The 23,393-nt window shown below is 48.1% G+C and overlaps 1 protein-coding gene and 1 pseudogene across 6 annotated transcripts in view; one reads left to right on the top strand and one right to left on the bottom strand.

Annotated features, from left to right (window-relative positions):
• Window positions 1-3,475: 3,475 nt before the first annotated feature.
• Window positions 3,476-4,194, top strand: LOC140217238 (uncharacterized; annotated as a pseudogene).
• A 1,499-nt stretch (window positions 4,195-5,693) lies between these two features.
• LOC126536542 (uncharacterized) overlaps window positions 5,694-23,393 on the bottom strand; it is a 470,489-nt gene continuing 452,789 nt past the window's right edge. For all 6 annotated transcript variants that reach the window (XM_050183554.2, XM_055074075.1, XM_050183557.2 and 3 more), the window contains 7 exons: window positions 20,368-20,621; window positions 19,438-19,588; window positions 17,667-17,790; window positions 14,888-15,097; window positions 13,437-13,604; window positions 12,766-12,952; window positions 5,694-10,719 (listed from right to left, as the gene is read on the bottom strand). In XM_050183554.2, coding sequence (XP_050039511.1) covers window positions 10,488-10,719; window positions 12,766-12,952; window positions 13,437-13,604; window positions 14,888-15,097; window positions 17,667-17,790; window positions 19,438-19,588; window positions 20,368-20,621 — 1,326 coding nt within the window. In that variant the 3' untranslated portion in view covers window positions 5,694-10,487. The remainder of the gene's footprint in view (window positions 10,720-12,765; window positions 12,953-13,436; window positions 13,605-14,887; window positions 15,098-17,666; window positions 17,791-19,437; window positions 19,589-20,367; window positions 20,622-23,393) is intronic.

Genomic DNA, 23,393 nt, shown 5'->3' with positions numbered 1-23,393 from the left:
AATGCATATAAATATTTCTTTCAGATGGTGATGTGCAAGAGCCACGAAATGTGTAAACGTGTGCCCGGTCATCAAGGGAGCATTCAAGATGTTTCATCGCTAAACACAAGCTGCAAGTGTTCCAATCAACGTCAAGTTTCAACACCAAGCTGCTTCGGCTGCGTACAGTTCACTGAACCGGCTGGTTGTTTGCGACATGCGATGGCAACCACAAAAAGCATACAAGCTATGACCAACTTGAATCCCATTTGCATGCAAACGTTTACCTGTGGTTCCTCCTGGCCAGGGCTCACTATCCCTATTTCACAATTGATGCCAGTTGCAATAGGAACAGGAGCCTGTTCCAGTGGGGACTAACTGGGACCAGCTGCAAAGGGCCCAACTGGGATCATTTACAATGGGGACCAAGTGGGACCAGTTGCGATGGGGACCAACTGGGACCAGTTGCAACGGTGACCAACAGGAACCAGTAGCAATGGGGACCAACTAGGAATTGTTCCACAAACCACCTGAACTGGAACCAGTTGCGTTCCCAGTTGCAAATCTTCACCTGTGTCCTCTCTCCGAATCTATCTAGCTTCGCTCTAGACTTGCATGTTAGTCGAAAGGTAAGCGCTGCAATTTCTGCAATGTTTTTGCGGGCGTCACGGATAATTACAGCTGCCAAGAGGCTAATGTGGCGATGCCCAGGGAGCTCCACAGGACGTTGTTCACATTCGACGAAGCGCCAAGGTCCAAACGAGGTTCTCGCGTTGCCTTTCCTCTGTCGCGCTCCTGTCATGTATACACGCGCTCTGAACCATTCCTCGGCGCGGTGTGCCAGACAGCAGCAGCGATGGGAAAGTCGAAGGAAGAGGCAAAGAAAATTTCGCTTTAAAAATCCTTTCAGTACTGTAGTATGTAGGGAAATGAGGATTTCGAGAAGAAAAAGTCACAAATGTCCCTCGTGCAACTCTCGCATGCACACAAATGGTGGCACAAAGGCGAGAAAGTATGACTCGTGTAGCGACCCTAGCGCCGGTTAGCCCACTAGACTTCCAGTTGTGTTTTCGGCGGCAGCTGCTAGAGGCGCTTTTCCGTTTTGGTCCGTCTTGATAAAGGCGTTTTCTCACACAGAAAGCACTGCTTGGGATTGCCGGCGCCATCTATTCTTAAGTGTGGTCAATTAACGATACGTGTCACGTGATAGAACTACAACTAGTGTTGACCAATGACAAAGACATGATCTTGAGTGCCATTGAAACATATCTTGCACTAAGAAAGGGAATCAGTGGCTCACTGAAAGGGAGTCAAATTTCCATCGTATTTACTATATTGCATGAAGTACGGCCGCAAAACTTCGCTATAGCATCTTGAATAAAGACTCATCATAACATGCGCAGAACACGGGAAGCACGCTCGAATTGTTAAGCTGGAACCGCATGGCGCGTTTTTCGCGAGCGAAAAACGTGACGGGCGGCAAACGCCCGCGTTGCCGCCGACGCGCGAGCACCCGTACGAAAAAAAAAAGGAGCGGCGCTTTCGCGCCGCGTTTTCCGGGTTGCCAGACAACATAACTCTCAACGACATGTATTTTCTCTGTTACCGCATATATAATATGCCCTTAAACTTACAGAACACTACAATAAAAATAATCTGAGTGTAATTAGACAGCGACATTTCTTTCCGAAGTGTATTTATCAAGCTTAATTTCAAGCAGCAGTATTGTGTGCGAAACTGCGACTATGTACCTTCCGCATGCTGAGAAGCCGTTGCTTGTTTACAACTTCATATATAAGAAGGAGGGTCGGCCGCTTACTACAGAGCAGAAGAGGCGATTGCTACTATTAAGGGGGATGCTGATACTGAAGCAAGAAAAAATGCGGGTCAGGAGGTACATGTGGGTGCGGCCTGCCTGGTTGAGAAGAGAGCGAGCACCATATACTGGTAATATTATTAGCAAATTGTCTTGCCAGTATTAGCGATAAGACGCGACGCTTCTCCACTTTAGTTATTAGGGCCTCGTTGAAGGTTGCTTTGTTCATTTTAGGTGAACACGATGCGCGAACCAACACGATGCGCGAACGAAATCACGGTTTTCCTTGACGCGCGCGCCAGTTCTGCCGAGAAAAAAAAAATTCCGCCAAGGAGGTTCCGTCGAGATGCGCAGAGAGCAGGGCCATCTGGTGGCAAAAAAAGAACCAAAATGCCACGTGACTAAATGCCACGTGACTTACCTGAACTCTGATTGCTGGACGCGCCGCGCGACGCGTTTTTTTCTACTCCGAGCAGCAGCACGCGACGGCGCGATTTCGTGATGGATCATGCTGGGCACGCGTCAAAATGACGCGCGCGTCCCACCATCCGCGAGTCAATCGCGCGTGAAATCGCGCCATGCGGTTCCGCCTTTAAGGAATACGAACGATTGGAGGCACAATGCATTAAGTTGATCATAATGGGTTGGTAAACGCTGCTGCCAATACAAATGCAAGTTGTAAACCGTTGTTGTTGTTTTTCTGTCTTGCCGAAAAAAAAATTTTTTTTTTCAGCCAAGCTGTTTATGGCTAGCTAATTCGTCCGTACGTCTGTCGTCTCTGCAGGGAAAACTCCTCCGGCGCAACCCCATGCGCATGCGCGAAAATAAAAGAGAAAGAGAGGCGCGCGATTGGCTGCGCCAGTAGTGACGTCGTTGCTCTCCGTCGCAGCCGAGCGTGCGCGCAACAGTTTCTCTCCGGCTCCGAAACGGGTAGTCTACGCGTCATGCGTACTATCTGTGCTCCTCCTCACAGGAGAACCCCGCCTCACCATCTGGATTTTGGTTCGGTTCCCACTCAGAATTTTACAACATTAGGCAGTAAGAAAACGACAAAGCGCCTCTCGGTCCCCGAAATCCACATCAGTTCGACGCGCATCGATGTTCGTGCTGTAACGATTCTCGCCAAGTGGGCACGTCGAAAGCTCCCGCCAAATGCCCCGTCCGAAGAAGCTGCTGACCCAGACCGATTTGAAGGAGCGCAAACGTAAGCTTGCCACAGACGCACAGCGCCGCTATGCAGTCAGCTCATAAAGCCCCTGAAGACTGTGAATCTAAGCTTGCCAACGACTAACGCAATGCTTCGCATTACACAAAAGTCAAATACAGTTGAGTCTGCCAACGTTTTAGAGCGCAGCTCTTTGGCGCCCGCTCCTGCATTTGGCGGCGCCGTCGTCCCTCGCCGTAACCAGCTCCGTACTGGTACCAGCGCGCTGCTCTATCTGCGCGCGCTCCTGGCGCCATTTCTCACGCACGGCGCGAGCCTTGCTATCTTCGCTCCTCCTCCAATGCCACCCCTATGCGGCGGTAATCAGAGCGCCGGCTCGGTGACGGCTGATCTCGATGATGTGCTGCTGCTCAAGCCGAAACGCATAGCCGCCGCCGTTCGCCATTGCGTGTGCCCCTTCCCCCTCTCCCTTCTCCGTGGCGGCGACCGGGCGAGAGTGCGCCGAATAATTTCGTCGGCTGCAGTCCCACAAACTTGATACCATCTCCGCCAAGTGCCTAGCCGTGACTACTTGTCGATCTGCGCGCTTAACGTTCGCTTCCTTGTCGCACATGCCAAGCACGTACATCACGATCACATTCTACGGCAAGCCTCTGTACTTTGCCTTGCGGAAACCTGGATGAATCACGAAGAGCCTCTCGAAATCATAGATAATCAGTACTGCTGCGGCGCTCGCAGAGACCACAACAGAGCGTCAGGAGTGGCTGTCTACTTGTGTACGGGTCTCTCTGCAATACCGATCGAAATGTTTTGCACGTCAGATGAAGTTGGTAAACTGTGCGCCGCCAAGTTGGCCAACGGCTTGCTAGTAGTGGCTATCTACTTCTCCCCTACCACGCTCACCAAAGACGTCGTGCACTTCCTGCGACTCGTATTAACCGCCCATCGATCCACATCAATGTTAGTAGTGGGGGACTTTAATGTAGATATAAAGACAAACAGGAATTTCTTACCACTTATGCAGGAGAGCATCCTGTTCCTCTCGCTCATAACGCCTGCCACGGTTGTGACAAGCTCGCGAAATACGTGCATAGACCTCTTCTTTGAGAACCAGGCATTGGTGCAGCAAGTCGAGCATATATCCGCCTGTTTCTCCCACCACAAAGCTTCCTTCATGACAATCAAGAACTGGGAGTGCAGTGTTTCTTGTAGAAGGAATATGTGTGACGAATAAAAAGTTGTCTGTAACTTTGCATACATGTCTTGCTCGAATTCTTTGCCTCAATATATCAAAAAGCCGAAACAGCTGAGAAGCTGCGCTCAAATTTCCCGTTAGGAAGTAACGTAGTCGTCAGCAATGTTTTCTTTGATTATTAATTGTTGCAAAACCGCAGGCATGGCCTAGTGCGTAGGACGCCGGGCTCGGTTGCTGGAGGTGCGTGGCTCGGTCCCCGCTGCCGGACACCGACGGGTTCATAAGATAAGCAACCACCCAGCCAGGTGCCCAGCTTTGTAAGGGCGCGTTGCTCGGGAGAGGTTCGTTCAGACCGCTACGTAATTGCTGCGCAAGAACCAAGACAAACAAAACAGCAAGCAGCTCAAAATGATTGCTGCCTGTCACATGCCGGCAATTTTCCATCAGCTGGGTGTCATGCCCAAACGTTGCGCTCCCTTGTAATGGCCGAGCACCAGGTCATGTGCTCGTTTGTACCTAGTTTACCCGTATATACTCGGCGGCCTCCTAAGGCAGCGACGGATGCTCGACGATTTCACCATTGCTGTGGTGGGACAACGAGCGCTCAGAGACCTTTCATACCTCTACAGCGCCCTGTTTCGAGATGTGAGCCCCTACAGACAACCGAGCGCCGTGTCGGGACATCTCTACTCGTTATAAAGAAACTGATGGGTTGCCGGCGACACTGGCATTCGATCCGAGTACTTCCCGCATACGAGGCGGACGCTCTACTATTTCGCCACCACTTTGGTACATTTGTGCACATTAATGAAACGAACGTACTTTAAAAACGGATCTCGGCGGCTGATTTTAGACTCCTAACACGTACGAGTACACTAATCGCCCTGCGTACCCCGTCCATCTCATGGGCAGCGTTAACTCGAGCCATTTCAAGTTAAATCAATTCGGTACGGTTCGAAGGATAACTTCCAACGTAGGAAACGCCTCGTCATATTCAGAAGACTGCGCTATCCCGACAAGAACCGCCGACAACTGCAGCCTGGCATGTACGTGGCACACAACACTGAGATTTCGCCCAAGTCAGCATGGCGGCGAAATCAGCTGGCTCGAAGATGGCGCCATTGCGTAAGGAAATACAATTGGCCTGCCTGCCCTTTCCGAAGAGTTTAGCCGCATCATAGCATCATCATAGCGGCGCACTGGGTTAAAGTCTAGTAAATAATTCTATGGAAATGTCACCGAAGGCATACCTTCCACCATCGCCGAAGGCTGCTTTTATGGGTATAACGCGATCATATTGCAACCCTTGCATGTATATACAATTTTTTACTGAGCGGATACCGCTCCCCGCACGCCTTTGTTTACACTGCTTCAGGAATCAAACTGTGTTCCAAACTCGTATAACAATGCTGACGGTTCTGTTTTTATCCATATCAGACTATCGCATTAAAAAGCGATAACCAAGCAGTAATTCGTACTGGGCGTAAATTTTTTCTCCATGTTGACGATTGCAGTTTAATAAATGAGAACGAGCTTGATTTCAAGTTTTCTTCGTAGTTTTAATTGGTCTATAATGTACACATAGTAAACAGTGTTGAAATCACTCATGCAAGGAAGGGCACTCGAACTCTCTCTTCGAAGAGAGGTGCAAGGTATTTTCTTTCTACATCAGATCAGCTTTCTGACTCTCAGGTGCACATATGCTTTGTTGCAGTTGACAATGAACACGCACACTTGCAAAGTTTTAAAATCTAACATACAGTAACAAGCCACTGTTTGCCTACTGCTATCCAACGTTATGTTTCCGGTCAGCAGACATGTCGATCGCATTAGCGATTCAGAGAGAACGCCTGCAATAAATACTGCTCCAAAACGAGATTTCGAAACAATACTTTATGAGAACTCCACCGGTATGTTAAATAAAAAGGTCAGTTTAATGAAGAGTTGTTTGTGGAACACTGAAGGGTTCAGTTATGAAAAGAGTGAGTAGACAGGTAGATGCATGAAAATTGTGTGGCATCTCCATCACGACTAGTGTCTTGAGGACTGTGAACATGGCTGCACTGACATCAGTTATTTCTGATGTGGCACGGCGTTGCACGAAGATAACACTGCTCACAAAATCGTGCATTTCTAAGATGGCCTTCTATTTAAAAAAACAAACACACACACACCAAGTGGGAAATATTGCGTGTGCAGCCTTTACAGACCACTCGCCATAAAGATTAGTCATAAAAAGATATTTCTTTTCATTGTAGCTCCGTTTAAGAGTTCCGTTCATTGTGAGAAGTTGAAAAGTAGCTACATGCTAGTTGAGAACTGGAAAGTGTAGGCCATTTTATTAAATTATTATCCAAAAATCTCGAATTACAACAAAACTTGCATTTCCTAGTAGTGATGTTTGTGTTGTGTGCAGTGTAAGTGCCAGAATTATAGCACGCACACAATTCTCAATTACCTGAAAAGCACAATGTTGACATGTATTTGAAAGTTCTGTACACTGTTAGCTAGTCTTTTTTTTTTTTACAGGAGTGATTTGCGTGTTTTTTTTTTTTTTAGTCTTCATGGGAGTGGATGAAAAACTGTGCTGTTACAAGGGTTTGAACACATTCAGTGAGTGGGCAAAAGCATAATGCCAGCTATGTGTTTGTTTCCTAGACAAGCATAAAATATGCGAAATAAATTGATGGCAGGAAAAGACATACACGAGTAAGGCTTTGATTTTCTAAACCCTTTCTATTACCTGCTCGATATGCACTAACAAAACTCTAGAAAAGTGAGAAAGACAGAACATATCCCACAAACAACTTGCGTGCTTTGAAATGCCAGCTCAGATTTCGTTTCTGAGGGATCCACTGGTATGACACCCAGAGCAGTTCTCATAATCAACAATTAATGCTTAAGTAAAAATGAGAAAAATAAAGAACACAGTTAACAATAGCGACGAGAATGATGAAAAAGCATGCCATGAGTTTATCTTACAGAAAAAGACGCCATAAATAGGTTCACAAGTTTGAAAAGTCTAGTCTTGCACTTATCCCCAGCTGAGGGTAACACTTACTGCAACAATAAATCAAAGAAATATGATACAGACAATTGCCTAATATATATCAGAAATTATTACATTAAAGACTTGCAGCAGTTACGGAATATCATTTTCCCATGCCTATTAGAATGGAAAAGCTCATCAAGAAAGTTTCTATGATGCTTTCTGCTTGAGTCAATTGCATAAATACGCGTAAGTCTGAAGCATGGTAACAAAATTAGAGAAAGGCATACGTTACATGGATGAAGAAAAAAATCCAAAATACAAGTCATTTGAACACACTTGTTAGCACTGATGAAGGAAGCAGACCCACTGAAAACATCCTAAACTGGGTCGTTGTACACTGAAAATAATGCCATGCCTTCAAATGCAACATCACAGACTAGATTGTATGTTTACAATGGTTGAGCATGTTCATACGACAAAAAGAAATTATAAAGGGAAGCTGGCTCTGGCATGGGATAATGTTGGGCAGGATTCGATGGCCCATTATGACACAATAATCAGGGATATAACACTAAAGGCCGAACCACAAGGAACAAGTTTCCGACTGATTTTCGGCTTCGACCCACATCGACCAAATTTCATGCTTCGCTAGCCACTTCGGGCGTCAGCGCTGTGGTCTGGCATAGGCTGACCAGCGTCGAGCGAGCGCCGGCCTCAGCGTCGCATTGTTCTTGACGACGCCGACCGGCGCCAAAATAATTCGTTGGGAACTTGTTCCTTGTAATTGGAGCTTAGGACTTCAACTGACTGCCGCTTCTACAATCTCCAGCAGGCAGAGAGTTTCAAGGTAGTAGAGCACCAAAATACCACACTGCCAAAGTAAAAATGGTTTGCGCGGAGAGCTGTGTTTGGTTTTAATGCGAAAGCATTACATGCCCCATTACGCGAAAATCCGTCAGTCAGTGACGAGACCGAAGGATGGTACCAAAAATGACCGACGGCGCAAACAGCAAAAACACGACAATAAATGCTCGGACTGACGTCAAATTTCTCAGGGAAGTTCCTGTAAACGCAGTAAATTAAAAATGTGGTAAATTTCGGTCTAGGTGGGAATCGAACCCGGACCTCCGCGGTACGAGACGAGCACGCTTCCCGCACGTCACGGCGACTCCACGGTTCTAGATGACTAAAGGTGTGCCCATCGCGTGCGTCATTGGGCACGTGACAAGCGCAGCCAATGGGGAGGAGGTGGCGCCACGTCATGAGTGTATAAAAGGAGCGTATAAAATGAAATTTGGAAGACACTTAAGCTTCGCCTGTAAGAGTGGAAAGCGATAACATTCAAAGACTGACTCATTCTCACGCTTCCCAACAACATTACGGTTACATAAACTATGTAACCGTCATGTTTACAGGGAAACGGTAGGGGGCGAACGCTATGCGCGAAGGCGAACTTTCTGGTAGACACGCGGCCTCTTGCGTGGGCCGATCGCGAAGACAGTGAACAGTCGCATCGAAAATTACTTAGTTTTCAGGTTTCTGTTATTGTTTCACGCATTTAATATTTAAGTCTAGGAAGCTTTAACATAAAAGGCATGCGCTGTCAGTGTTTTGTTTCATGACATTTGTTTGTGGGCTGTGAACTTTAGCGATAAAATGGTGCGGCAATATAACCCGCATATGCCGCACGTCACATAGCAAGGTGTAGCATATACATACACCTAAATATATACGGCGATTTTCACTCACAGCACGCCAACGCCGGCAACGATGCCGACATCGGATTTTCTACGAGACACGGGGCCTTAACGCCATCGCTTTAAAAAGCATATTTAGCCAATTACACGGCGCTCAGCGGTCCTTCGAGTTATGCACTCCTCTCGGGCCAGCGAGCGCGTTTTGATCTGGCCTTAACCAGGCGCAGTTAGAACGCAGGCGAGAGCTTGCGCAGACAAGGAAAGCGTGGGAAAAAATACATCTCACCAATGGGGCTATAATACTTTCGCATTCCCACATGTAAGCAGTCATAACTGACTCTGCCGAATTTTTTCTTGTTACAGGATATAATTGATTTTTCTTCGACACTATGTTTTTCAGTTATGCCAAAAGCAACAGAGTAGCAGCAAGGCAACAACACCTCAACTTAGGCAGCGCCCTAGAAATGCACACTTAAGTGTACGCTTTAGGGTAGCCATAGATGACGTCAAGCACTCTGTGTCGCCATCTTAAAAGTTGCCTGTATGTCATGATACAGATGAACCCATTGGTTTTACTCCCACTGAGGGGACACATTTATCCTCAATTGTGCTAAACACTTGCTTTATACTTTGTTACTTTATGCATTCCTTCCGTTTATATACTGCTACACTGTACATGTTTCCTAAACTCACAGTAGGCGAAAAGCAGCAGTTTTTCGCCACGTTGCTTTACGAGACCCCCTGGTTGTGACATCCAAGCTGCACATGAAGGGGCAAGATAACAGCTCCATTTTCTTGAAATGTAGAAGGAACAAGTGCTTGCACTATGGCAAGCGTCAATTAGCAACAACGGCAGCATCACCTGGGTGCAGCCTTGAAATACAAGTGTGACACACAAGAATAATAATGAAACTGAACTTAAAACTTATCTATAAGAAAAAACACAAAGAAAAAGGAAAGCGCAGTTATACACAGATTCGAAATGGCAGACTCCAATATAAAACAAAAGCGCGGGCAATGGACCACAACACGTAAAAAAGAGGGTGATGGCGGCGATGTGATTCTCTCCTCCATTTTTTTTTCTTGCCTCCTCACCATGTTCCCATCATCGTTCAGAGCTAGATCACACATCCCTCCATCTCTTAAGGGACAAAAATTATGCAAAGAGGAAGAACTCTGAATGCTGCCGAAACAAGCCGTCAGATCAAGGAATCGAACAATTACGCACGCACGCGCGCACAAACACACGCACCCACACGCACACACACACACACACACACTGGGTAGCGTTGCAGGAGGTCCATCGCGGCAGCGTTTCGGCACCTCTGCTTTGCACATAAACGGACATCGACACAATGCAGTACCGCGTATTTAAATAAAAAGCGGGCGCGGAGGGAACCTCGAGGACTGGTGGGTAGGGAGCGCGGGGCAGTAGGCAAGGGGCGCATACGAACATTGCACTTGGAGGAGGAGAAACAACAACACGTCTCGTTTCCAGAACTTCGTGTTCATCATATCTTCGTGGGATTTTTTTTTTCTAAGTCCAGGTGTAGCGCGGCGTAGGAGAGGGGAACAAGCGAGCCAACACGCTCTCCGTTTGCTTGGTTTCTGTCTCACGTCGCGGGCGAGAATTGCGGCAGAGTTCAGGTCTCCATGAAACTGGCCGGCGACAGCGACGACCGCTTGCCGTGGGAGTCGCCGATACCGTTGGACGACGCCATGCGCGCCATTTTGCCTGACAGAGTGCTGACGAGTTCGCCGGCGCTTGGAGATGACGTCATCGCTGACGACGGTGCGCTGAGCAGCGACGCCATGCTTGTAGGACTGACAAGACTCGGTGGAGTGTCCAATAGCCCCATCCCACCTTCGCGGTACCTGCGCAGAGCCAGAACAGGCGGCCCGTCAAGCGCAGCTTCAAACAGCTGGGACACATCGACTGTTCGCAAACCTCGACCAAACCTGATTTTACGCAGCATTTACGTATCGCTAGCAAGATAACCGCAGCAAAAACAAGGCACACAACGGATTGTGTAGGCAGTGGTATACACATGTGGCAAGCTAGGTGTTTAAAAAAAAAAGGACGAAGATGGGAAACAGTGAACATGAGTATACATTGCTAGAGTGGACATTCGACATAGTATCTATGCTCCAGTCGGCACAAGACATCTTTAATATGATAAAATGGCCCTCCTTAAAAATTTGGTGCACGGAACCGTACACTTGGCTTTGCCGCAAATGGGGTAGCTATGCGGAGAAGTTCGTTTGTATTTTTTAACAAAGCTTTTATACGTGTTTTGCAAAGACATCACCGCAAGAATATTGTGTAATGCGGTTAAGCAATTGTATTGCGGTGAAGGGAAGTGAGAATTTGCGAAATTGGTAAGTCTAAACAACATTTCATTACTTAGCATACTTTGGCAGTGCCACCAGCACACTCAGGGGGCAACAGGCACATCAAAGCTAGAATTTGGACTGGGCCATTGGTTGGGGGGGCTCCCTTGATTTCTACTTCGATTACCCCGCTTCCCCTTAGGTTCCCTGAAGATGAGCCTTTTCCCTTCCCCCAGTGCAGGGTAGTCAACCGGGCTCAGTTATGTTGAACCTCCCTGCCTTTCATTTACCCTTTTTATCTCTCTCTCTCTCTCTCTCTCTCTCGTTTAGTAATCTCAAGTGATGCCCTGAGGCCACCATTTACCGGTATTATTTTATTTACGCATGTTAAATCTCACTGCAAAACATATTTGCATTGCCGTGAAGCTTACTAAAGCACATCCGTCATTATGGAACTCACATAAGACCCTTGCACTTTTTTTTTTTCGTTCTGAGAGCTGACAATCAACTATTTATGCCATGAAATGCACTCAAACTTAATTCTCAGGTTACTGGAACCTTATTCCTACATAATCAAGCACGGACACCAACCTCTCTAATGGAACATACAATTTTGACCGTACTAACTGAAGCCTAAATGTGCGCTTATAGTAGAAAAGGCAAATGCCTGATCAATGTCTCATAGCTTTGACATCTACTGATAAAGTAGGCCAAGTGGAAAACCCATGGGTAATAAAGAGTGGGCGAAAATGAGCACTTTCACGACTGTTTCGCTCGTCGTCACTACAGTAGCGTTAACAGAGTTGCAGACAACTCTTAAGAGGAAGCTTTAGCTAGGGCCCAACTCCGATGCGGCCTATTCAAACACATGTAAAACGAAAAAACGTTTTTCTGAGATAATTCCAGTGACTGTTTGAAGCGGAATTTCGATTTAGGTCCTGATTTTTGTTAAAAAGATTTTCAAACATTCGAAAGTTTGAAAAAAATAGAAGCACGAAGTTTGCAGATTCATAGCTCCGCATCAAGAACAGATATCGCGGTTCTGTAAACGGCATCCATTGGACCAATGAAAGCGGACAAATTCGATATGTCATTTTACATATTATGAGAATTTGTTACGTTGTTTACAAGGGTTCTGCAAAAGCTGTATTTCCACATTACCAAATTTTTTAGATTCATATGTAACATATCAATTATGTCCGCTTTAGATGTACTATGAGATGCAATTCACAGAATTGTATTATCATTTTTCGTTGCTGAGTTACTGAGTGCTAAACTTTATATCTTCGTTCTTTTAATATTTTCGACTTTTGCCAATTTTTAATGAAAAATTGACAACCTAAATAAAGAATTTCAAACCAACAGCCACTAGATTTTAAGTTTTTCTTTTAAATGCAACAAACCTCGTCAAATTTGGTGCAGTGGTTGCCGAGAAAAATGAATTCTCCTTTTACATGTATTTAGATAGGAGCACCCGAGCTAAAGCTTCCTCTTAATGCAGAGCTACTCTACTGTGCAGATGACTGCAAGTTAGCTACTGCGGCACGTGTAGTGCATCCTCACTATGTTGGCTTGCTGAGCGACACTTGCCTTCTAGCCCTCATAAGGGACTTGTATTCGGAGATGCGCAGCTTCTTGCCATCCACGATGCAGGTGCGCTTGGGCCGCGGTCGGTACCGGTAGTCTGGGTGCTTCTCCATATGCAGCTTACTCAGCCGCGACTGTTCCTCGTAGTAGGGCTGCTTCTCAGAATTGGACATGGCCTTCCACCGAGCGCCTGCACATACCGTCCAAGATAAGGTAAAGGTATGTGCCTGCTGAATTCTTGAAAGAAGCACTTCACACACACACACACACACACACACACACACACACACACACACACACACACACACACACACACACACACACACACACACACACACACACACACACACACACACACACACACACACACACACACACACACACACACACACACACACACACACACACACACACACACACACACACACACACACACACACACACACACACACACACACACACACACACACACACACACACACACACACACACACACACACAAACACACACAGTACTTGTCAAAAGATGTGCTACTATTCCTCACACCTTGTCCTGCTCTTGATATCAGCGCTCTTCTGGCCAGATTTAGTGCCAAGACATTTATGAAATTGAATTTTCGTAACTTAATTATTTCATCGATTATGAATGATGACAAAGAAGAAACAGCTTCTCACCGAGTATCTTCGAGATGTTGGAGTTGTGCATGTCTGGACAAGCCTTGAGAATTTTGCGTCGTTCGTCTTTCGCCCAGACCATGAAGGCATTCATCGGCCGCTTGATGTGGGGTTTTCCGTCCGGATCCTTCTTGGTCTGTCGTATAATCTTAGCACCGACTATTTTGCCTGCACGGAAAAAAGCAGGCACTTACATTCCCCATTGTGTGCACATAATCCAGTTTCGGAAGAGTTCATGGCATGCAAGTGCGCACAATGTTGTCATTTCCATAAATATTGGTGTCTCGTATTCATGAAGTAGTCGTACATTATCAGCTAACAGGGTCAATGCATGAATTTGGGCTCGCTTCCAATGGGCGGCTGTAGTGACCGCACAGAGCCAATCATTCTTGGCCACGCACTGTGCTGAGCACAGTAGCAAGGTCTTACCTGCCTTGGTGGCTCAGCCTATATGGCTTTTGGCGGCAAAGAACGGTTCTGTAGGTTCAGGTTTTAGTTTAATAGTAGAGGATGGGTGCATTCTGAAAGGGGCAGGGTATAAAAAAACTCAACGGACGGTTACGAGTGTGCAAAGCGAATGTCTAAGCCTTAGCTGTGGTGTAGGCTAGGTGTTTTCGTGCCTGACCTCGAGCTCGCCGAATCTCTTGACGGTGTTAAGGTCCTGCTTCTTCCATGACATTTCAAGGCATACGATGCTTTACAGCGTTCCAGTTTGAATTAGCGTGCTTCTTTCTGTTGCTAGAGCACTCGCCGTCTTTCTAGCATACACTGGCGCAGCCGAAGGCGCTATAACGACGTCGGCATGACGACGAGTGTATCACGACGATGACGTGACGATGACGTGACGACGACTGTCACAATGACTGTATGACTACGATGGTGCCACGACGACGGTAATCACGAGAATCGAATGAAGAAGTCGAAATGGTGACGATGGAAGGACCACGACGGCATCGCGACGACGGTATGACAACGACTGCACGACAACGAATGCATGACAACGACTGTATTGAAGATGACATAACAATGGCGCCGTAATCAAGATTTAAAGACGACAGCATGATTACGATGGAATGAAGAAGGAATGACGTCGATGAAACGAAGAAGACGGCATGACGACAATGGGAAGACGACGAGCATATGACATGACTACGACGGTGTGACTGTATGAAGAGAACCGTATGACGACGATGGTGTGACGATGACTACGTGACGACGACGACACAGACAGAGTGGCACACACCCATGGAAGTTGTTGACTCTACTGTCTCCACGATCGTCCCACTACTTTAGACTGCGCCAACGGCGCAAAACTGAACAACGAGCTAAGAAAGGATAACGCCTTAAAACTGCCCTTATGCCGACATTTCAGCAAAGGGCTAAAAAACCTCATGAGGCCAAAGTTAATCCGTCCTAGAAGCGAGCCACTAATTGAAAGGAAAAGTGCTAACTTGATCCTTTGGTGTCAGTCTCGGAGGCCGAGCTGTCGTTGTCGCGGCGGGATGAGGCCGACGAAGCGGGTGGCCGGGGATGGGCGCCGCCAGCCGCGGCGGTCGACTGGGGCAGGTACAGGTGCAGGGGAAACGGTTTATCGGGCCCCACCAGGGAACCGGGGCCGCCCAGTTCCTTGTGACCAAGGCCGCCACCGGAGAGAAGGCTGCCTGCAAGACGACGCGCAACCGCCATCAGCACCACACATTTTCTTAAACAAATTTCAATGAAACATCATAATAAGCTTCGTCAGGTTTTCTCTGTTGGAAATGCTATGCGACTTTGTTAGCTTCATTCTTTAAATGCGCAAGCATTTCTATGCCTACCCAACGAGGAAACCCGTCCGTCCGTCCGTCACGTAGGACAATCGCTTTCAAGATAGGACCCGCAGCAGCCAGCAAATTGACCTTCTTGCTGCTTTTCCCTTCAATGCTAACTAAGCGGCGATAACAGCGCACCTGAAGCAATCAGCACTCGGCACACACTGTCTCCATCGCAGATCGCTTTCAAGACAGGGCCCGCGCGACCACGCCATGGGCAGCCGCCACCCGATTACGGTTGATCACGGTTGATAATGATTCGCATAGAAAGGAGGCAGCGTCACCAACCACGTCTACGTACGAGGTCTACCAGACGTGACAGTGTTCCATTACCTCACGTACTACAGCACGAATTGGCCAGTGCTACTCTTTCACAAAGCAGCGGCATCACCCAAACGCACAATTATCCAATTTGAACATAAAGAAGAAGCGCAACAAGTAAAACCAGACAAAATAAGAAACAGTGTACATAATAAATGTTGTAGATATTTACTGCATTTACAAATCTCTCTAGTGATTTCATCCCACGTACACATCCCCCGGGAGTTATCGATAACTTAGGGGACCACCGCTACTACTCACCTCTTCGTCGTCTCATGCTGATCTCAGCATTTTGGTGCTGCAATCGCGCTTCCCCGTTTGACGATTCTTTCACGGTGTTTCTCGCCATTATGACAAATACAGCAGCATACGACGACGAAACAGTAGGTGATTAGTAGCAAATGCTTACATGTCATTCAGATAACTCCCACAGGAGATTCTGCGTGTAAATTTGTTTCCAAGGAATGTATGCCTCAACTACTGCGGAAGCTCTGTGCATTTCTTGATAAACGACGCCGATTTCGCACCATGCCATGCAACCACATGGGAACTGTATGATGCTTAAGAATGCGTTGGTGGGGGCCACAACAAATCGGGTTGCGCATCAGTGCTTGACAAGTGATATCTCACAATGGAAGTTTCATTTCTAAATACCATCAAAGCTTAAAGCTGACGACGAAATTTGCCTGGAACAACCAATCACGCACATGTTACACACGTTGCCCTTCTCGCGTTCTCGAGCTTGACGCAGTACACACCACAATCAAATAGATGAGCACTGAAACACGCTACCAGAATGCCACAACAAAAAATATGCGGATCTCCACGCGCTGAGGGAATCGGTTTAAGCGAAGCTTTTATTGGTGTCTGTGAAGAACGCTTCTCCTGCTTAGTGACAATCTGCAAGTAGAGGCCACACGACACAATTGGACACATTTTCACCAGGAAGCGCTTCGTTCAACATAAAACCTCTTAGGTTTGATCATGCAATATAATGCATGACGACAAAGGAATGACAACGTTGGAACGACCACGACGGCATGAAGATGACTGCATGACAAAGACGCAATGACGACATGACAATGGCATGACGTCACTGAAATCACTACCAAAAAATAACGACGACGGCACAGCGACGACCATGACGGCAATAGCATGAGATGACGACGCCGATGTAATAACGCAGGCATTACGACAATGGGATGATAACGCTGGAGCGACGACAATGGCATGGCGACACCAACGTGACGACAACGTGATGCCAATGCTGAAATGATGCGGATGATATGACGACGACGGTGCGATGAACAGAATGTCGCAGCTCGAGTGACGACGACGCCGTGTCAACGACAGCATGACAACGATAGGATGACTAAGGTGGAATGACGGCTTTGCAATGACGACGATTATATGGCACCAACGGCTTGGCGACGATGGCGTGACGACACTGGAATGGCGATGCTGGGATGACGATGATGGCGTGACGACAAAAGCTTGACGACAATGGAGCGAACACAACAACATGACAACGATGGGACGACCACGACGGCGGCTCTGTGACGACAACGCCATGGCGAAAATGGCATGACGGCAATGGAATGATGATGACGGTATGACGACGACGGTTGGAAGATGGTGGCGTGATGGCGATGATATGACAACGCAGTGACAGTGGCGGAGTGGGAGCATGACAATGACACGACAACGAAGGAATGACGACAGAATAAAGGTGGTGAAATGACGATGAAGCGACGGCAGGACAACGACGGCAGCGACGGGAGGACAACGACGGCCTGTTGGTATTTGAGCTCGAGCCAGCACTACGTACTTGCATCATCAGCCACAGCTATTCGGCAAGACAGAACTGAACAGCAGCAGCAGGGAAAGTCGAAGTAAGAGGCATTATTTCTCTGGTAGATCAAATTAATTCCGTTCTGGTTCTATACAAATCCAGTTCAGATTTTTTAAAAATCAATAAGCACACTTATACGAGAGGTTCACCGTTGTTGATTTCTTCGTGCCTGCATACGTGTTTTCTCTGCAAAACAAAAAAATGGCCAAATGAACTCGCACAATCACATGGCTTGTGACCACATACCGGTATAGGAAGGAATTCCATGGTGTCCCATCAGGCTTGACAGTGACACGGGGATGCTAGGAGCTCTGAGATGAGGCGGAAGCCCTGGATAGGCGGCTGCAGCTGACAAGAACGGAGAACCAACCTAGACGAGAACGAAAGAGCCGGTGTAAAAACGAGAAGCTAAACGCTTGGAAAATATAAAACACTTGTGAAAGCAATTAAAGCACACGAACAGTAGGGAAACAGTCAGAATGCAGTAATTCGCGCACGGCAACAAACACTTACAAACCACTGAAGCAGCGTGGGCGCAGAGTTTAAAAGTAAGAGAATTCAGCGCTAATTTATGGCAGTGCACAAACGACCTGAACGGTATAAGTTACAAACAGGTGTTATTCTTTTTCAACCCTATGACTGTAAATGGTGTTCTTGTTGCATGAAAAAATACGGTAATTCCATAAGGCATGCAGATAATTCACACTACCTAAAATATGGCTGCTGACAAGTTCCGATAACGCTTATTACTCCTTAATTCCCGAACGCTGAACTATTGCAATGTTGTTGCTCTCGTGCAATTTTCGCTACCATATTTAAAGCACAAAGGCAAATGAAAGTGAGAGCCAGCTATTCAGTCGTCACCATTTTAGCAACAAGATGGCCGCCTTATTTGGACAGCGGTGCATTGTGGGTAAGTTAGTTCTAAACGTTTCTAAGGGGTCAGATAAGACTTTCACCGACGTACAAACGAGCAGCCAAGGCAGAGCTCTCCTTTCATGAAGGCCACCGTTCATCCACTGCCACGTGTAGTTGCAATGTAATCGTTGGAGCGCTTGCTGTGTGAATCGAAACTGTGGTGCTACTCTACTCGTCAATCGAGCGCCAAAACGCGGTATGTAACGAGCGCAAGCTTCGCTCATTCACACTAAGCACACAAGGACAGGATTAATGAGGTTATGAATAGGACGAACACACGAAGCTGTAACACTCGCAGGGCAAGATCTAGTGCACTACACAAACACCCAAAAAAGCGCGGACGTGACGACAGTCGCTGCGGTAGCTCAATTAAAATATAAAGCGTCCGCACGCGTTAGATGGGGGTTCGGCGTCCGCCGGTCGCAAGTTGTCATTTCGTCCACTTGCGCACCCATTTCCCTTTTGTTTAGTACTTCTAATTTCATTTAAAACCACAGTTAATTTCTCCGTGCTTTCTTTGAATTTCATTGTCTGTAGGTTTCATATGGTTGTGACTAACAAAAACCGAGTCACTCGGCTCCCCTGCCTCTCGCTAGGAAAAAGAGAACGGAGCACGCGTCAAGCTCGGATTAAGGGTTGCTTTCAACTGTCAACTCTTGTGTGTGAGGAAGCGCTTTGAAATATGTAGCATTCACCAGCGCATCCGCAGTTACTTGAGAACATCTCCGAAGCTAAAATTGTTGGTAGTGCTTGTTCCTGTTGAGACATGTAATTAATTCTGTTGTTGCATTATTCCCAGCTTCAAGCGCAGTACAGCGTTTGCCGAAAATTAAGAAGCCAGCCATTACACGGCTGAGTGGAGTTGTCGTCGGGACCCGTGCCTGCTCCCTGTTCGAAATCTCGGGACATTACACGAAATAGCGATCCCGGCTCACTTGAGTCTGTGGGTGTCGTACGTGCGATAGCAGAAGCGCAACACGGCCTGGAGATAGATTTTGTGCACTGCTGAGTCTTCGAAGTTTCTTGGGACAAAAGGCTGCAGTGTACTTACTAGCTGTATACCCTGAGCAAGCCCTATAGCCAGAGAGGCGAAGCTCACCGAGATGGGGGCGCTGGCAGCAGTGGCACTGAGAAGGCTAGCTGCGGAGTGAGGAGAGATCCCTGGGTGAAAGCCCCGGGGCGATACTGAGCTGCGGTCGGAGTCCCTTGCCTCGTGCTTCACGCTGGCAGGTGTCGGGCTCCCACTGACGCTGCAGTGGAAGAAAAGGTAAGCATGCCAAATGGAGCCCACAATTCGACATGCGAAGCTTTTGGTCTGTATTTATTACACGAAACTGTTTCCTTCGGAAATCAGAGAAGGCAGCATACTTTCAAAGCTACCCAGATCGTACGAGGCACTCTCGTTTAGTGAACAGCATTGCGCCAGTGACCGATAACAAGAGTTCTGAATTCACGCAACATCGTTACGACATCGGTGCACACCAGCTGCGCACATTTTCTCTCAGTACTCGTTAATTTACACGCCAAGCAACGGAACGAGAGCACCTGGGCACTTCAACCATTCAGCGCCCTCGTGTGTTTAGATGTATAGCTTCCGGGTGCAATAAACCGTTCGCCCTCTAAAAGAACGCTAGTGTGTAGCAATGCAAGGAAAGCGCAATCTCACAGAAGCGGCTAGATTCAATATGAACTGCTCAAGACCATACGTGAGTATGTGATTTGCGCGTGAACACAACGCATAAAACAATAGCAGTGCCGGTCAAACACATCATTTATGCAAATATGCTGATTTCGCTTTCGTTGTTTGTTTGTTTCTTCGTTTTTCTTTGCTCCCCAAAATACAGCACGGCCGCCGTATAAACAGGACTGTGATTATAAACGAAAACATGTGCAAATAAGTAAAGTAAAAGACTGCAATCGCCATTTCACCGAATTCGCATGGGTGAGAGAAAGAGAGAGGGATACAAAAATGGGGACAATATCAGTCAGTGTATGTGATCCACGCGCAAGTCCACGAGCGCATGCATACCTGCTAGCAGTGCTGCCCGACGAGCTTCCTCGGGGTTTGCTGAGGTTGAGCGGCGTGTCGAGGTCGGGCGCCGGGTCCGGGGCCACGGCGCTGGGCGTGGGCGTCCGGTTGCCCGAGCAGGAGTTACCCGGACCCCCTCCTCCACCACCTCCTCCACCGTGCACCAGCCGCACGGCAGGCGTTAGCGGGCTGCCGGAGAGCGGCAGCAGCGGCGCCGCGCCCGTCACCCACGGCTGCAGCGGAGACATGGCCGCCTGGGAACGCGAGTGAATACGGAAGAGGGTCAGTGAAAGTGGTTCAGCTTTTCTTCGCAACGTTGCCATTGCAATATAAGGCGTCAATCATAACGGCTTCAGCCGTGGCATACTCCACGAGCGCCACACGCAAGAAGCACAGCGGCCATGGGTGGTGCATGCTGAAATAACGCCTCTCGAGACTGTGTATCCAGCTTCCCTTAAAGTCTTCCAGGTCATTAGCATTCCTGAGTGTTCTGGATCCCGTGCTTGAGCAGAAACAATGCGATTCGACGTTCAAGGTTTTGAACCAGACTTTTTCTTATAGTGTTCTGCATGGTGAGAGCGTAAGGATGAATCTGCAACACACTGCGTTGATATAGATCCGGACTGCTTGAACCTGTCTCCTCAAATAAACATGCGACAACTGATTATAAACGCAAGTCAACTGACACCAGGTCGATATCCTCGGTAGATAACTTTTTTCGAGAAACTTCCACTTTCGTGCAATTTCATGCCGCGAGCGATCATCCAAGTGTATCGACGGGCGTGCCGTCAGTGACTTCACCAATCATCGCGCACCGTAAGTGATTTCCCCGAAGGGCGATACGTCGAGAATACGGCCCCGTCTAACATGCAGCGAAAATCGCCTCTCCAGGCGCCGAGGCTGTACGCCCGAACGGAATGACCAACATGCACGTTCGAAGTCTTCGCAAACGGACACACAGACAGGCGCAGTGGTGCTCAACATGCGTTGCACAGCGGAGAAGACAACACGCAAACATTGTTCCAAGAGCGCTGTGCCTGCAAGGCGTCCGTCAAACGAGCGGGCGAGAAACCCGCTCGATTGGCTAGCTGGGCCGAAATCGCTGTCAAGTGGTGTCGCATGCATTTGACACAGAGGCACTCACAGCAGCTCTAAAGATCACTGGAGAACAGAAACGGACAATTACGTTGGCTCTCTAGAGCTCACTGCACTTGGGGGTGCGTGAGAATGCCCGCCATACGAGGCCCGCGATTACCTCTGGTCACACACGATATGTTGTTCATGGCTGCATCTTTACAGGCATTCAACATGTTGCCTACTCGACCAAGCGTGTGCGTCGCGCAGCCAGTGGAGTCAACAGGTACAAGCGGTTCTGCGTACTTTCGACGCAGCGCAGCAGATTTAACATAGCGTTTATTTAAAATTATTTTGTTTCGTCCGCGATGTCTCCAACGCGAACACGCTCAAGCAGACTCGACGCGGACTTATCGAGCGCACGCCCGAATTTGTATCTCGCAGGCGCCGAATATGCGCCCTCTCGACTTCTTCATACACACCGAGAGCATGCAGAATGTTTTCCGCCAAGCGGCCGCGAGCTCACGGCCGGCTACAATTGAATTGTGTTGCGAGTGCGAGGCGGCGGCTGCATATTTGATACGACACCACCTTGCGCCGTTGTCCGCATTCGCGGAAGATGCGTTGCCTTTCTTTCTATCGCCGCCGCAGTAGAGCGCTAGGCGGGCCCGAGGCCGGCGGCGGCGGCAGAGAGCTAAGTGCTCGCAGGCAGCAGCAGCTGGTCCGGACCACGCGCGCTCGGTCCGCGCCTTTTGTGAGACTCGCGCGGCGCGAGAGCGCCTCTCTTATTCTCCGGCGGCCGCCTTCTCACTTATTCATCTCCGACGAGACGGACCGCTTTGCGCTGATCTAATCACGACCTACCTGCAGTCTGTTTCTCGTCTCTCTTTCTTTTTCATCCGATATTCTTTATTCTCTACATTATCTAGCCCTGTTCTCTATACGCTTCGCGGCCCTTTCTAGCAAGCTTCCATATCCTCTCCCCCTTTCCAGAATTTCTCGAGCCACGCGTAAAACGTATGAAGCCGTCCCGAAAGAAGCCTCCGTGGGCGGCGTGCCAGTGAGCACGGCGACCGTAAATCTGGGATTCTTTTGATGGACATCAATGGCGGAGAGACATCTCTTCAAGGACGAGCGTGAGGAGGAAATGGGGGCCCGGCAGGCGGTGCAAGTGTATACGCTGCTTAGTTCCAGCCCGCGTCTCTATATAGGGCAGTCTATATTGTATGACAACCTCGAACGTCTTTTGCGTACTGCGTCAGAAGACAACATCGACGCGGTGAGGCGATTGTGTGCAAGGCGAATACGCGAAAAGACGGCTAAAGAAACGATTCTCACGTTTATCGAAGGAGTGAAACGCACGGTCGCAAGAACCATTGAATTCGTCGGACGACTGTAGTCATATATGCCAACAACCCCATACAATCAGTTTTTAAGGAACTTCCAATAGTCGGAGTAACCATCTTTTCGACGCGCTGTCCGACATGCCGGATGGTTTTGACGTGTATGTCCCTCTCCTTTCACTTTGTGAAGTAGCTTCTGGAATCATGGAACTAACGACATTATTTCTATGACTCGCTCTTTTGGCAGCGTTTCTGTTTCTCACTACAACGAGAAATGTTTTCAATAGAGCAATTGTTCTTAGCCGAGAAGCTCCGAAAGTTGAGTAACAGTGAACTCATGGACCGGCGTGTGTTAGTGGGGAGTGGGTGGGGGTGTTGGGAGGGGGAGGGGGGTGCAGGTTATAGGGGATCGCCAAAGCAGCTGGTGTTGCGTCGGCACGTCCCAAAATGTGGTCGTGTCGCATTAGCAGGAAGGAACCGGCCGCTTCGCGGCAACAGAAACAAAAGGGGACAGAATGACTCGAGGAAGGGGGGTGGGGAGAGAGAGAGAGAGAAGAACGGAAGGTTTAAACGGGCCTGTACGGCAGCAATGGTGGTGGCTGGCTGCTC

The sequence above is a fragment of the Dermacentor andersoni genome, chromosome 4, assembly GCF_023375885.2.
Source record: "Dermacentor andersoni chromosome 4, qqDerAnde1_hic_scaffold, whole genome shotgun sequence".
In the NCBI taxonomy this organism is placed as follows: Eukaryota; Metazoa; Arthropoda; class Arachnida; order Ixodida; family Ixodidae; genus Dermacentor; species Dermacentor andersoni.
This window is presented reverse-complemented; position numbering and strand designations above follow the sequence as displayed.